Source organism: Neofelis nebulosa, chromosome 2 (assembly GCF_028018385.1).
Source record: "Neofelis nebulosa isolate mNeoNeb1 chromosome 2, mNeoNeb1.pri, whole genome shotgun sequence".
Taxonomy (NCBI): domain Eukaryota; kingdom Metazoa; phylum Chordata; class Mammalia; order Carnivora; family Felidae; genus Neofelis; species Neofelis nebulosa.
In genome coordinates, this window is record NC_080783.1 from 95100848 (window position 1) to 95117442 (window position 16595).

Genomic DNA, 16595 nt, shown 5'->3' on the forward strand with positions numbered 1-16595 from the left:
CTGAGAATTTACAGATATATGAAATTTTTATATAAAAAAATTAAAATGACATTTGTGGAAACCCAGTGGTGAGGAAAGTGCCAGTCAGGCAGTGATTCATTCTGTGGATTCATTTGATTTAAAAGAATTCATTTTAATATTTAAAAACGAATCTCATTTAATAATGTTGAGTTAATATAATTATAAATTTGGAGTTGATGTCTTTGTATTTTATAATTTTTAAAATGCAGTTTTACCCCATTCTTAGAAAATTTGGTGTGATATGAAAATGTATATCTTAAAAGGATTAATTTTAAAAGACTTCCACTTTCTATAGGAAATCATTTCTTATTTTAAAAATTATTTAGTTTTTAGGTGCTGGAGGGGTCATCATTAAGCACAGTTCATGAGTTCCAGTCCCTTATAGGGTGAGCTCGAGCCCCACTTGGGATGAGCTCTGGGCTCTGCTTGGGGTGAACTCGAGCCCTGCTTTGGGTAAAACACGAGCCCGCTTCGGGTGAACCCCGCTTCTCTCTCTCTCTTTCTCGCTCTCTCTCTCTCTCTGGCCTTTGCTCACTTGTGCCCCCTCTCTCTCTCTCAAAAAAAAAAAAATTATTTAGTTTTAAAAAATCTGGTTGATTTTTAACTTTTCAGTAAAACATTTATTGCTTAACACAGGGTTATGGTTATATTATGGTTCAGTTTGAAATACAAATGAAATAAAGGATGCTGGTTCCTAGATTGTGCATTGAGTAATTGCTTTTGGGCTCAGTGCTTTGAATTGTCTTAAGAGCTCATTTTGTGAAAGTTATTTAACCAATTTATGTAGATAGTATATCAAGTCGACTGATATACTATCAGTACTTTATATCAGTACTACTGATATAAGTACTTTAGTATTATTATTTATGTTTAATTCTCTAATACACGTAGTAATAACCATTTTCCCCATCCCTCCTCTTTGGTGATTTCTTTTTCTTTTCTTTCTTTTTTTTTTTTTTAGGAGCATGATGCCTAGAGTTCATAAGATAAAAAAGTCTCTTCCACCTCAGAATTCTTGTTTGACAAATGAATCTTATAAACAGTTGGATTTTTTGCCTGACAAACTAAGAGCAAAGCTGCTTCCTTTCCAGAAAGATGGCATTGCTTTTGCCCTCAGAAGAGATGGCAGGTAAAGTACTTTTTTCAAGACATACTAAAAATGTTAAGTTCTGGCAAGTATATATATATAAAAGCAAAGGTCTGTGCAAACCATTCTTTTTCTATATACCTAGTATTCCCATTTATTTTTTTTTATTATATCTTAAAATAATAATTTTAGGATATATCGTATTTTGCCTTCATTTTTTTTTTTAACTTGTTTTATTTTTTATTTTTTCAAATTTACATCCAAATTAGTTAGCATATCGTGCAACAATGATTTCAGGAGTAGATTCCTTAGTGCCCCTTACCCATTTAGCCCATCCCCCCTCCCACAACCCTCCAGTAACTCTCAATTTGTTCTCCATATTTATGAGTCTCTTATGTTTTGTCCCCCTCCCTGTTTTTATATTATTTTTGTTTTCCTTCCCTTATGTTCATCTGTTTTGTCTCTTAAAGTACTCATGTGAATGAAGTTATATGATTTTTGTCTTTTCTCTGACTAATTTCACTTAGCATAATACCCTCCAGTTCCATCCACGTAGTTGTGAATGGCAAGATTTCATTCTTTTTGATTGCCTACCCCATTGTAATACCCCATTGTATATATATACCACATCTTCTTTATCCATTCATCCCATCGATGGACATTTGGGTTCTTTCCATACTTTGGCTACTGTTGATAGTGCTGCTATAAACATTCGGGTGCATGTGTCCCTTCGAAATAGCACACCTGTATCCCTTGGATAAATGCCTAGTAGTGCAATTGCTGGGTTGTAAGGTAATTCTATTTTTAGTTTTTTGAGGAACCTCCATACTGTTTTCCAGAGTGGCTGCACCAGCTTGCATTCCCATGCCTTCATTCTTGAGTGATACTTCGATTGACAATATAGCTCTACTATTTTTTTTTCTTCCAGCTCTACTATTTTTTAAAGTTTATTTATTTATTTTGAGAGAGAGAGAGAGAGAGAGAGAGAGCATGTGTGCATGCACGGATGAGGAGCAGAAAGAGGGAGAGAGAGAATCCCAAGCAGGTACTGCACTGTCAGTGCAGAGCCCACTGTGGGGCTTGATCTCACCAACCCTGAGATCATGATCTGAGCTAAAATCAAAAGTCGGACGCTTGACTGACTAAGCCACCAGGCTCCCCTACGGCTCTACTTTAATAGCCATTTTTTTTCTTAGCACTTTGAAGGTTGTATTCTATTGACTTATGTCTTTCATAGTTACCATTAAAAAGTGTGCTCTTGAGTCTGAAAAATTTACTTTACAGGTGACTTATTGATTACAAGGAGAAAAACTACAAAAAGGTCCTTTAGTATAGCCTATAGTGGTGTAGCTACAGACATAATGTGCTGCACAGGAATTATACAACATTCCTAACTGGTGTTCTTCCTGCAAATTACCTGTCCTTTAATCATGAGGAAACAGTGTAACCTGTTCAGAATGTGGGATTTTTGTTGGAAAATTGACCTGAACTCTTCAAGTGATACAATGGCATGAAACAACCAAGGGAAGTGATGAGAGTGTCCTAAGTTGAGAGAGACCTAATAGTTAAAATATCTGAAAGTAATACATAAATCTTTAAAAAAAATTTTTTTTTTTAACATTTATTCGTTTTTGAGAGAGAGAGCCTGAGCAGGGAAGAGGCAGAGAACGAGGGAGACACAGAATCTGAAGCAGACTCCACACTCTGAGCTGTCAGCACGGAGCCCGATGCAGGGTTCGAACCTATGAACTGTGAGATTATGACCTGAGCTGAGGTCAGACGCTTAACTGACCGAGCCACCCAGGTGCCCCAGCAATATATAAATCTTGATTAGATCCTGGATAAGTAAAAAGAAAAGTTTTAGAGCACATATTTAAGATAAATAGGAAAATTTCATCTGTACTGTATTAAGAATGATGAATAATGTCAATTATCATGGATGAGGTAATGATGTTGTAGTTGAAAGAATGTTCTTGTTCTTGGAAAATGCATGATAAAGAATTTGGGATGTAGAATCCTGAGAACAGCCTACTTTCTACATTTTCCCAAAAGGAAAGGACATATGTATGTTTAGAGAGACTTTGAGTCAGCCAAAATGTTAACACTGAATCTGGTGAGTGGTACAAGAGTGTTCACTATAGTATTCTTTTTGGCTTTTCTGTCAGTTTGAAAATTAAAAAAAAAAGAAAAGGAAAAAAAAGAATCAGTCTAATTTTCATTCCTTTGTAGGTCAACTATCTTTTCTGATTAGATCCAATCTATCTGTATCTGTTATTAGGATTCTCTCTTGGTCTTCAGAGTTCTGCAGTTTCATTATAATTTATTCATTCTGGTTTTCTTTTTATGTATTCTCCCTGAGATTATTGTGCATTTTTAATCTGGGATTTGTGTCATGTTGATTCTGGAAAATTCTCAGCTGTTACTTCTTTAAATATTGATTCTCACCCATTCTGTTTATTTTCTTTTTCTGCAATGTCTATTAGACTTAACCTTTTCCTCTTCCATTAATGTCTCATAGTTTTTGTGTCTATCTGTGCGACATGATGGCTACTTTTTTTTTTTTTTTTTTTAAATTTTTTTTTCAACGTTTTTTATTTATTTTTGGGACAGAGAGAGACAGAGCATGAACGGGGGAGGGGCAGAGAGAGAGGGAGACACAGAATTGGAAACAGGCTCCAGGCTCCGAGCCATCAGCCCAGAGCCTGACGCGGGGCTCGAACTCACAGACCGCGAGATCGTGACCTGGCTGAAGTCGGACGCTTAACCGACTGCGCCACCCAGGCGCCCCCATGATGGCTACTTTTAAAGATCTTTTTTTTAATAAGAGATCATGATTCAGTTTTTCTAGTCTGTTTAACTTACCTACTCAGTTGTTATTTTTAATTTTAATTTTTTATTTTTATCTTATTTTTCATTTAAATTTTAGTTATTTAACATACAGTGCAATATTAGTTTCAGGATAGAATTCAGTGATTCATCACTTACATATAACATCCAGTACTCCTCACAAATGTCTTGTTTAATACCCATCACTCATGTAGCCCATCTCCCACCCCCCTCCCTCCATCAACCTTCTGTTTATTCTCTATTGTTAAGAATCTCTTGGGGCATCTGGGTGGCTTAGTCAGTTAAGCATCCGACTTCAGCTCAGGTCATGATCTCACGGTTCGTGAGTTCGAGCCTCTCGTTGGGCTCTGTGCTGACAGCTCAGAGCCTGGAGCCTGCTTCGGATTCTGTGTCTCCCTCTCTCTCTCTCTGCCCCTCCCCCCCTCATGCTCTGTCTGTCTCTCTCAAAAATAAATAAATATTAAAAAAAAATTTTTTTAAGAATCTCTTATGGTTTGTTCCCCTGTCTCCTCTTTCCCCTTTCCCATTTATCCATCTGTTTCTTAAATTCCACATATGAGTGAAATCATATCGTATTTGTCTTTCTCTGACTGACTCATTTCACTTAGCTTGATATGTCCTAGCTTCATCCATGTCATTGCAAATGGCAAGATTTCATTCTTTTTGATGACTAAGTAATATTCCTGTGTGTGTGTACACACACACACATACACACACTCATATATATATATATACACGCCACATTTTTTTTGTCCATTGATTAGTTGATGGACATTTGGGCTCTCTCCATAGTTTGTATATTGTTGATAATGCTGCTATAAACATTGGGGTGCATGTACCCCTATGAGACTGTAGTTTTGTATTCTTTGTGTAAATACCTAATAATGTAATTGCTGGATCATAGCATAGTTCTATTTTTAGTTTTCTGAGGAACCTCCAAACTGTTCTCCAGAGCGACTGCGCCAGTTTGCATTCCCATCAACAGTACCAGAGGGTTCCCTTTTCTCCACATCCTTGCCAATGCCTGTTGTTTCTTGTGTTGTTAATTTTAGCCATTCTGACAGGTGTGAAGTTGTGTCTCATCGTGGTGTGATTTGTATTTCCCTGATGATGAATGATGATGTTGAGCATTTTTTCATGTGTCTGTTAGCCATCTGGATGTCTTTGGAAAAGTGTCTATTCATGTCTTCTGCCCATTTCTAACTTGGGTTATTTGTTTTTTGGGTGTTGAGGTTGATAAGTTTCAAAGTCTATATTTTGGATACTAACCCTTTATCAGACGTCATTTGCAAATATCTTCTCCCATTCTGTAGCCTGCCTGTTAGTTTTGTTCATTGTTTCCTTCACTGTGCAGAAGCTTTTTATCTTGATGAAGTCCCAATAGTTCATGTTTGCTTCTGTTTCCCTTGCCTTTGGTGATGTGTCTAGCAAGAAGTTGCTCCGTCTGAGGTCAAAGAGGTTGTTGTCTGTGTTTTCCTCTATCTCCTATTCAGTTTTTAACTTTTTTTAATGTTTATCTATTTTTGAGAGAGAGAGATAGAGAGAGAGAGAGAGAGAGAGAGAGAATATTAGATAGAGAGGGAGACACAGGATCCAAAGCAGGCTCCAGGCTCTGAGCTGTCAGCACAGAGCCCAACGTGGAGCTCGAACTCATGAGACGTGAGATTATGACCTGAGCTGAAGTCAGATCCTTAACCGATGGAGCCACCCATCACCTTTTCAGTTTTTAATGAATTTTTTGACATGATGTAGAAAATACATGGGACAAAGTGTACAGATTATAAGTATACAACTTGAAGAATTTTCACAGTATTGCTATGAGAAAGATAAAAAAATAGTACATTACCTGTATCCCAGAAACCTTTCTCTTGCCCCTTCCCAATCACTATTGCCTCCCTCCTCTCCAAAGGTAACCAACCATTTATCCTGACGACTCAAACCACAGATTACATTAATATGTTTGACTATATCATTGTAATCATCTGTATATACTCTTTTGTATCTGACTTCTTTCACTCAACATCATTGTGATAATGTTCCTTATTGTTGCATATGGTTGTAGTTGGTTCATTCTCATTGCCATATGTAAATAAACCATAATTCTTTTATTCATTCACTGTTGATGAATATTTGAGTTGTTACTAGTTTGAGGCTCTTACAAATAATAATGCTATGAACATTCGTATAGAAATCTCTTGGTAAATACATACATACTCAAACATTTCTGTCATGTGTATACCAAGAAGTATAATTGTTGGGTTATAACATTTGTGTATATTACAAGTAAAAAACTGTCCATATCAGTTTGCCAGGGCTGTCATAATGAAATACCACAACTGGGCGACTTAAACAACAGAAATTTATTGTCTCACATTTCTGGAATCTAAATCAAGGTGTTAAAAGAGTTGATTCCATTTTAGGGTTCTGAGGGAAAGATGGCTGTCTTTTCATGTCATCCTCTCCCTATTTGTATCTATTCCCTTTTTTTTTTTTTTAACTTTTTTTTTTTTAATGTTTATTTATTATTGGGAGACATAGAGTGCATGAGCAGGGGAGGGGCAGAGAGAGGAGGAGACACAGAATCCGAAGCAGGCTCCAGGCTCTGAGCTATCAGCACAGAGCCCAGCGCGGGGCTCGAACTCACAAACCACGAGATCATGACCTGAGCTGAAGTCGAACGCTCAACCCAGGTGCCCGTCTTCCCTTTCTTTAAGGACAGAAGTCATATTGGATTAAGGCCCATGCTAATGATCTAATTTTAACTAATTACGTCTGCACTGACTCTATTTCCAAATCAGGTCACATATTGAGGCACTGGATGTTAGAACTTTAACATGCGAATTTTGTGGGGGGCATAATTCAATCCATATCTCAGCCAAACATTTTTCAAAGTGTACCAACGTTTACTTATTAGTGTGTAAGAGTCCCAGTTGTATTACATCCTCACCAACGGTTCTTACTGCGTGTCTTTAATTGCACCTTAGGTATCCTGGCAAGTGCATAGTGATATCCATTTAGGTTTTCATTTATACTTTTCTGATAACAAATGAAATTTAACACTTTTTCATATGCTTATTAGCCATTTGGTTGTCCTTTTATTAAGTGCCTGTTCATGTGTTACCTATTTTTCTTCTGGGCTGTTTGCCTACTTAGCATTTTCTAGGAGTCTTTTGTCAGATATATATGTTGCAAATAAATGTTTTCAGGCTATGTTTTGCCTTTTCTCTTTCTTACTGATATCTTTTTTTGTTGTTGTTAAATATGAAATTTATTGTCAAATTGGTTTCCATACAACACCCAGTGCTCATCCCAAAAGGTGCCCTCCTCAATACCCAGCACCCACCCTCCTCTCCCTCCCACCCCCCCATCAACCCTCTCTTACTGATATCTTTTAATAACCACAAGTTCTCAATTTTAATGTCATCTTAAATACTCATTATCAGTCTTGTATTTTACACCTGACACTTTTTGCATCTTGTTTTGCAAACCTTTGTCTGCTACAAGGTTGTGAAGTTAATTTTCTGTCTTCTAAAAAGTTCATTGTTTTATTTTTTACATTCAGTTCTCCATTACACTTAGAGTTGATTTTTGTATGTGGTATCAGGTAGGGATCTGAGTTGATTATTTATTTATTATTTAATTTTGTATTTAAATGTCTGATTGATCCATTACAATTTATTGGAAAGACTTAACTTTCTCCTGCTATATTAGACTTTTGTCATAAATTACATAACTTTATGTGGATCTTTCTAGATAAGTGCTGTCTAATTGGACTTTCTCCCATTATGCAAGTGTTCATATGTGTGCTATTTAATTCAGTAGTTATTAGCCACATGTGATTACTGAGCTCTTGAAATATGGCTAGTGTAACTAAGGACAGAATTTCATATTTTAATTTTAATTAATTTAAATTTAAACAGCCATATATCTGGTGGCTACTGGATAGGACAGTACAGGTATAGATTCTTTATTTATCTGATTGCCAATCTTAATTATTGTAACTTAATAATAGACATCTGATCTAAGATAGTATAAGTCTTACAGCTTTATTATTTTTTCCAAGTTGCCACAGCTGTTGTTGATTCTTTGTATTGCCTTTAAGTTGTAGAAATCAGGGACATCTGGGTGTCTCAGTTGGTTAAGTGTCAGACTCTTGGTTTCTGGCTCAGGTTATGATCTCATGGTTTATGAAATCAAGCCCTACATCAGGGCTCTCAGCACAGAGCCTGCTTGGGATTTTCTCGCTCTCCCTCTCTTTCTCTATTTGCCCCTACCCTCCCATGCTCACATGCTCTCTCTCAAAATAAATAAATAAACTTTAAAAAAATCATTTATCACTTTTCACCAAAAAATGTTGGGGTTGTTAATGGGAATATTTTGCATCTGTATATCAGTTTGGGGGAGAGTTGATATCTTTATAGGATGGGTTATTTTAATCCATTATTATGAATTATTCTTCTGTTTATTTAATTGCCCTTCATTTATTTTCATCTCAATTATTGTTTCCCTTATTTAATTTTTTTCAATAAGATTTTATATTTTTAATATATAATTCTTTCTCATGTATCATTACACTTATTCCTAGATATGTAGTATTTTTGATGTTGCTATCAAATGTTATTTCCCCCCTCTGGTTGTTTTGAAGATTTTCTCTTTGGTCACTCAAAAGTTTTGCTATGTGTGATATGTCTAAGTTTCCATTTAAACTTCTTCATTTTTGGGTTGATGTCATTTATTTGCACTAGGAATATTCTCAGTCTCTTCAAATCTCTTCAAATTTTATTTTTGCCCCATTCTTTTCCCTTCTCGGTCTCCAGTTATACTTATATTAGACCTTTTCTCTGTGTCCTATATAGTGCTTATCTTTTGTATTTACTTATTTTTTAAAAATTTCTGTGCTCTACTTGGATATTTGTTGTTTACCCATACTGTTGTTTACTAATCCCATCTCTTGCTATTAAATTAATTTTTTGGATTTTCTAAAAGAAAAGACCATCGCTCAAAATACTTGAAACCAAAACTCATTCAATATGGCTGAAACAAAAAAGTTGAATTTACTACTTGGTAAGCAAGGGAGAACTGTGCTCCTTAAAGACGGCAAACAAAGCAAAGAGTTGATATTGAATCAGACTTTGAGGAAGTTTGGAGTTTTTTTTTTTTTTAAACGTTTTTTATTTATTTTTGGGACAGAGAGAGACAGAGCATGAACGGGGGAGGGGCAGAGAGAGAGGGAGACACAGAATCGGAAACAGGCTCCAGGCTCCGAGCCATCAGCCCAGAGCCTGACGCGGGGCTCGAACTCACGGACCACGAGATCGTGACCTGGCTGAAGTCGGACGCTTAACCGACTGCGCCACCCAGGCGCCCCTGGAGTTTTTAAAAAGCAGGAGTGTTTAAGTGTTTGTTGAATAGCAGAATATACTTTAAGCTTTAGCTGACAAATGTCAAAGAACATTCAGTCCTTTCCTATCTTGAAATTGGAGAATAGGAACATTTTGTTTTCTGTTCTTGAGGTCAGATAGTGTATTTTTAAGCTCTAGAATATCCAATTCCTATCTGCTGGTTATGTTGATAGTATCTTGTTTCTTCCCATGTTTTAATTCCATCGCTTCTTTCTGTAGATATTGAGAACATACTTATTTTACATATCTGGTATCCTTTGGAGGCTAATTTTGCTTTTGTTCTTGTTATTCATGACTGTCTATTTCCCAGTGTATTTAATTTTTAAATTTTTTGTTTTTATAATTAGATAATCTTAATCTCTGTGAATCTTGAGAGACCTAAATAATGGATAAAGATTTTTAGGGAGGATTTACAAAATTAAGTTCTTGGTTTAGGGTTTCCCACATTTCAGAGGCAGTATAAATTCAAAACCTCAATGTCATCTTCAGGTAGGCTTGTGATTATGAATTTGTGGTTAATTATTGTCTCATGCCAAACATTAAGTTTCTTTATTGGCTTTAGAAAATTGAGATGTAATTAAATTTAATAAAATGCACAGGTTTTAGGTGTACATTTGAGTGGATTCTGATAGATGTCTACCCCTGTGTTTTTGAATACCTCTGTCAAGATGTAGAACACTTCTATCACCCAGAAGAGGCCTCTTTATTTTCTTTATCAACCTCATCCTCATGAATTAGGCAATCAGTTATCTGACTTTTGTTACCAGAATATTTTTTATGGTTACTTGATGCTCTGTTTTTTTAACTTTTTATTTTGAAATAATTTCAATTTGGAGAAAAAAGTATAGAAATAACTTTTATATACCTTTTACCTAGACTCACTAATTTCTAACATTTTACCAATTTTCCTTTACTATTTCATTCTTTCTCTTCTTTCTACACATACGCACATACACACAAGCCCACACACACATACACATGCACAGCATGTGCGCACACATTCGTATTTATTTTTTTCAAAGCCATTTGAGATTAGGTTGCATACGTCTTGCTCCTTTAACCTATGGTATTTGAGAATAAATAAATATTTTGGTGTTCCCAGGTGGCTTAGTCGGTTAAGCGTCTGACTTGATTTCAGCTCAGGTCATCATCTCATGGATTGTGAGTTCAAGCCCTGTGTTGGGCTCTGTGCTGACAGTGCAGAGCCTGCTTGGGATTCTCCTTCTCTGCCTCTCTCTCTGCCCCACCCCTACTCACACTCTCTATCTCAAAATAAATAAATAAACTTAAAAAAAAAAAAGAATAGGGTGGCTCAGTTGTTAAGTGTCTGATTTTGGCTCAGGTCATGATCTCACAGTTCATGAGTTCAAGCCCCACATTGGGCCCTGTGCTGACAGCTTGCAGCCTTCAGCCTGCCTCAAATTCTGTATCTCCCTCTTCTGTGCCCCTCCTCTGCTCGTGCTCTCTCTCAAGAATAAATAAACATTTAAAAAAAATAATAAAAATTTTTTAAAAAGAATAATTTGTATTTTAAGAACAAAAATATTCTCTAACATAGCCACTGTATAGTCATCGAATTCAAGGTATGTAATCTTTAATCTCCATATATGTTGTCAATTATCAATCCTTTATAACAATGTTTTTTCTTTTGGTACAAGATCTAGTCTAGGATCACTTATAGCATTTTGTGATATCTCTTTCTTATCTCTATTGTAGAACAGTTTCCCAGATTTTCATGAAACTTGCTTTTTTTTTTTAAGAATATAGGCCAGCTTATTTTATAGAGTGTATCTCAATTTTTAAAACATTTTCTCATGATAGGATTTGGACTGTGTAGCCCATTCTGAATTAGTACATAAGGGAGATACAAGTCCTGTCCTTCTCAGGTTATTGCTTTTGAAGGCATGCACTATCTGTCAGCATCTCCCTGGCAGTATTAATTTTGACTGCTTCTCAGTGTTGTAACTACAATAGTCTATCACTCTCTACCATCTAGTTACTATTTTTCCTTCTCAAAATTGTTGTCTATTTAACAAACAACTAACATCAGATGTTCAGACCATGTAAATATGCTTCTCTTACCCAATTTTCTCTCTTGGATTTAGCTTCATTACATATTCTTGCTCCAAATAATTTTTGCCCTGATAGTTGTGAAATGGTGATGTATTAATTAGGATTCTACGGTAAGGAAGAGCCCTCCTTTCTGTTTCAACAATCTCTCTCTCCTTCTCTTTCTATCTCTGCCTATCCATCCATCTACTCATTCATCCATTCTCAGGATGGACTCATGGATTCCTGTAGTATTCAGTGGGTTATAATCCCTTAATGTACTTTAGCTTACTTTTGTCTCTTTTGGAACTTGTCACACATAGAATCATGCAGGTTATATGGGCCTCTGTCTGACTTCTCTTGCTCAACATGTTTTTTGGATTCATATATATTGTTTTGATCTCTGAATATTAGACAGCTATTTTGTTTGTTCACTTACTGATGGACATTTGGGTTGGTTCCAGTTTGGGAGTCTTTACGAAGAAGATGGTATTAACGTTCATGGACAAGTCCCTTTGTGGACATATTTTTAATTTTCTTTCTATTTTTTAGGGTAGGTGTCTGTTTTACTTTGTCAAAAAAACTCACCTTTTATCCATTTCATTAGCAATATAAGAATTCTAGGTGCTCTATGTCTTTGTCTGCATTTGGTGTTGTCAGTCTTTTTCAGTTTAGCCATTCAAAATGAGTGAATCTTCAGGTGGTAGCTCATTGTTTTTTAATTTGTATTTTCAAAATGACTAATAATGTTGGCATAGTTCAACATATATTAATGTTTTGCATATATTTTAGTTACTGTTTGTCTTTTTATTACTGATTTGAAGGAGTTCTTTTATTCTGCATAGTGGACCTTTACCAGATACATGTATTGTAATATTTGCTCCCAGTCTATGGTTTGCTTTTTAATTTTCTTTATAGTATTCTTTATGAACAGAAATTTTTAATTTTCATAGTATCTAATTTATCAAGTTTTTCTTATACAGTTAGTGCTTTTTATATTGTCACAAATAAGTCTTTTCCTACCCTAGGATCACAAATATGGTTCTTATGTTTTGAATTGGAAGCTTTCTAGTTTTAGCTTTTATGTTTTGATATGACTCCTCTTGCTTAATTTTTGTCTGTGGAGTGAAATAATAGTTCTAGGTTCAGTTTTCTTTCATATTTATATTCAGTTATTTTGGCACCATTTTTAGAAAAGACCCTTTTCTCCCATATATTACCTTGATGCCCTTGTGAAAAGGCACTTTACCATATATATGTATAAATCTATTCTCAGGGGTTTTTTGTTGTTGTTTTTTGCCGTGTGTGTGTGTGGTGTTTTTTTAAATTGTCACTTCTTTTCCATTTTTACTTCAGCTGTAGCTTTCTTTGGCTCAGGTTTTGTTTAGGAGACTCATTTCCACTGTGTACTTTGTATAGATCTAAGGCACTATTACCATTGCTGTGCTTAGCTGTTAAGTTTTAAGATTCCCTGTTGGTGAACTGGTGCAGCCACTATGGAAACCAGTGTGGAGGTTCCTCAAAAAATTAAAAATAGACCTACCCTATGACCCAGCAGTAGCACTGCTAGGAATTTACCCAAGGGATACGGGAGTACTGATGCATAGGGGCACTTGTACCCCAATATTTATAGCAGCACTCTCAACAATAGCCAAATTGTGGAAAGAGCCTAAATGTCCATCAACTGATGAATGGATAAAGAAATTGTTGTTTATATACACGATGGAGTACTATGTGGCAATGAGAAAGAGTGAAATATGGTCCTTTGTAGCAATGTGGATGGAACTGGAGAGTGTGATGCTAAGTGAAATAAGCCATACAGAGAAAGACAGATACCATATGTTTTCACTCTTATGTGGATCCTGAGAAACTTAACAGAAACCCATGGGGAAGGGAAAGGAAAAAAAAGAAAAAAAGAGGTGAGAGTGGGAGAGAGAGCCAAAGCATAAGAGACTCTTAAAAACTGAGAACAAACTGAAGGTTGATGGGGGGTGGGAGGGAGGGTAGGGTAGGTGATGGGCATTGAAGAGGGCATCTTTTGGGATGAGGACTCGGTGCAGTATAGAAACTAATTTGAGAATAAATTTCATATAAAAAAAAAAAAAGATTCCCTGTTGGTATTTTCAGACACCTGCCTTGTTCCCTATAGCTTTACCACTAACCTATCACTCTGGTTTTGATTTTCTTTTTTATTTCTGACCATTATAGATTTTTTTAACTTTTCTTCAGGTAAGCTCTGCATTTTGAAAGACAGTAATTTATCTAATTTAGCATTTCTAGGTGTTTGCAAAGGGAAGGATCTGAGACTTTCTAAACCACCATAGCACTGGGAACAGAAATCTTACTGTTAAGTCTTCATTCATTAGAGATTATACTCGTTATCATTGGAAAAGTACCCTTATTATAAAATTACTTAGTTCTTTTCTATTGTATTCTGAATTTAATTTTGTGTAATTAATTTCCCACGATTTCTTTCTGACCTTATTTTCCTTGCATACCTTTAACCATCTTTCTATTTTTCAACATTTTTGAGACACTTCTTTCAGATGAGTTTTTATGTTCCAGGATTTCACTTAGTGATTCAGTTTGTCTTTTCTTTTAAATAGTATTAAGTTCACTTTTGTTCTTTGACATTAGAGCTGTATTTGGTCTTAATTCTGTCATCATAGCATTTGTTATTATTTCTGTTCCTAAAAATTTTACTATATAATCACTATATGATCCACTAAATATATTACTATAGTAGCATCAAAGTTTTCTTCATGTTTAGTATGCACTTTTAGTAATTTGAAAGTTTGGAGTGTGAATTCGTTGATAATCTTTATAACTACAGCTTTGCATAATATAGTTGATTCTCTATTTTATTAGCTGGTATTTTCTTATTTCCAATTGTGTATAGTGACATTTTGGTGTTTACCCTTCTTTTAAACCTTTATGTCCCTCTTTCCTAGCACATCATATTAATTGGTTAAATCATGTTTCTTGTTATTCACCTTTGTATTTTTAAAAGTACTTAAATTTGTTCCTATAAATACTTACATATTTTTGTCAACCTTAAATGATCTTTGCCTTTTTCTTCTGTTTAGTTCTTGTTAGGTATGTAATTTCTGTGTTGTCATTGTCTGTAACTGTTAAATTCTTTTTTTGTACCCAGATTATTTACACAGCTAAGTGGTTCAATTGCTTCCCTCCAGTCCTTTTTGTTTCTGCAGTGTTCTTTGGTTGGGATAATCTTCTCGAAGTTCTTGTAGCAGGGCTAATACAAAGTCAATTACTCAGGTTCTTGCATTTAAAAAATGTCTTTTCACCGCGTTTCTACCAAATGACAAATTGAGTAAGAAATTTCTCAGTCTCGGTTTCATTGCTGGCTTATGTAGTTATTGCTGTACTATTTGTTGCAGTCAAGCCTGAGAGCTGCCTGGTTTTTTTCTTCTTACAGATGGTTGATTTTTTTTGTTTTTCTTACTACTTATTTTGGCAGTCTAGTACTAGGGTGTATCTAGGTGTTGACACTTATATTTGTGCTATATTATTTTATCCGTGTTTTATATATATTTTTTAATTTCTGGAAACTTTTCTTGAATTATTTTGAAAACTGTTTTTCAGTTCTTTTATTTTTCTTCTTTGAAGAAGATTTTCTTCTTTGAAGACACCAGCTATGCCCATGTTGATTTGTCTTTACCTGTCATCCCTGTCATTTATATTTTTGTCCTTTTCTTTTTTAATTTATTTTTTCTATAAAACCCCTTTGCTTTCTTTATTCCCTTTGAAAATGTCCTTTCATTCTTGTCTTATGTGTACTCTCATATGTATTTATATACATATTTATTTATTTATTTATTTAGCAGTACCTATTCTCTCCCGTTTCCATTTCAGTGGTGTTTATTTTTATTTTACTTCTCTTTCAGGTCACATTTAAGTTCTTCATATTTCTTGCCACAGCTTCCCCAAATCCTGTACCTCTGCTTTGTGTTTCTTGTGTTTTATATTTTTATTTTTAATTTTGTAATGTTTATTTATTTTTGAGAGAGAGAGACAGAGAGAGAGAGAGAGAGAGAGACAGAGTGCAAGCTGGGGAGGGGCAGAGAGACAGGGAGACACAGAATCCGAAACAGGCTCCAGGCTCTGAGCTGTCAGCACAGAGCCTGATGTGGGGCTCAAATTCACGAACCCTGAGATCATGACCTGAGCTGAAGTCAGACACTTAACCGACTGAGCCACCCAGGTGACCCTGTGTTTCTTGTGTTTTAACGTGCTTGCTTCTTTAAGTTTAAATTTGTGGCAAAATGTTTGACTATGATTTTCTTCTGCTTCATGGGTACTTTTTTCTTATGTGTTTTTCCATTTGGTTTTCCTTTTTTCCCCATTTTATATTCATAGAATTGATTTTTTTTCTTTCTTTTTCTTTCTTTTCTTTTTTAGTTATTGCTCTTTATTCATTGGGGAACATTTTTTTCCTGACCTTATTTGCAAAAGATCACTTGAGAGAGGGCTAGAACAATGTTTTAGACTAACACAACTATTCTCTTTACGACACTATTTTTATATGTATTTATTTCTTTTATTATATTTCCTGAGCTAAAAGAAATCAACACAGCAGAGTAGCTAATGGTGCAAAGTCTGTCACTCCTGCCCTTACACTGCTTTCCCCTATCTGGGATTTTTCACTGAAGGCCTTGCCTTCTCTGCTTCTCCTTATAGCCAGGCTGCACCCAGGGATACTCTGGTCACCAGTCTATTTATCCTCTCGTGCTGATACAAAGAAAGGATTCTTGATTGTAATACAAGTATCCCCCTCACTTTGGAAGTATGCCTTGCTGTTTTGTTTTGTTTCCCTGAGATGTGTGGCCACGTGTTCTTTCTAGATAGACCACTTCAACTGTTATTGTTGTTGTTTTTAATATTTCATATTTTTGGTAACCCATTCTCTTTTTTGTCTGGTTTTCAAACATGATAAGTAACCATGCATTAAATTTTTGAATCTATGCTCCAGGAAGTGGAGTATTGGATCCTTTACTTAGGTTTATTAAATGATTATTTAAATACATGTATTTATGTCTTGTTATGTGTACCTGTGGATTTACATAGTTAGAAATAATGGACATACATAATAATATATGAAATTTTCAGTATATAGTTGAACTAGAAGAAGGTTTGCTGTATGGCATTTGCTTATTCACATCTGATAA

The 16595-nt window shown here is 35.2% G+C and overlaps 1 protein-coding gene across 3 annotated transcripts in view; it reads left to right on the forward strand.

Moving 5' to 3' along the window:
• ZRANB3 (zinc finger RANBP2-type containing 3) overlaps positions 1–16595 on the forward strand; it is a 308537-nt gene that overhangs the window by 20834 nt on the left and 271108 nt on the right. For 2 of the 3 annotated variants that reach the window (XM_058715457.1, XM_058715456.1), the window contains one exon: positions 983–1150. The exons of the other annotated variant lie outside the window; for it this stretch is intronic. In XM_058715457.1, coding sequence (XP_058571440.1) covers positions 987–1150 — 164 coding nt within the window. In that variant the 5' untranslated portion in view covers positions 983–986. The remainder of the gene's footprint in view (positions 1–982; positions 1151–16595) is intronic. 3 annotated transcript variants of the gene reach the window in all.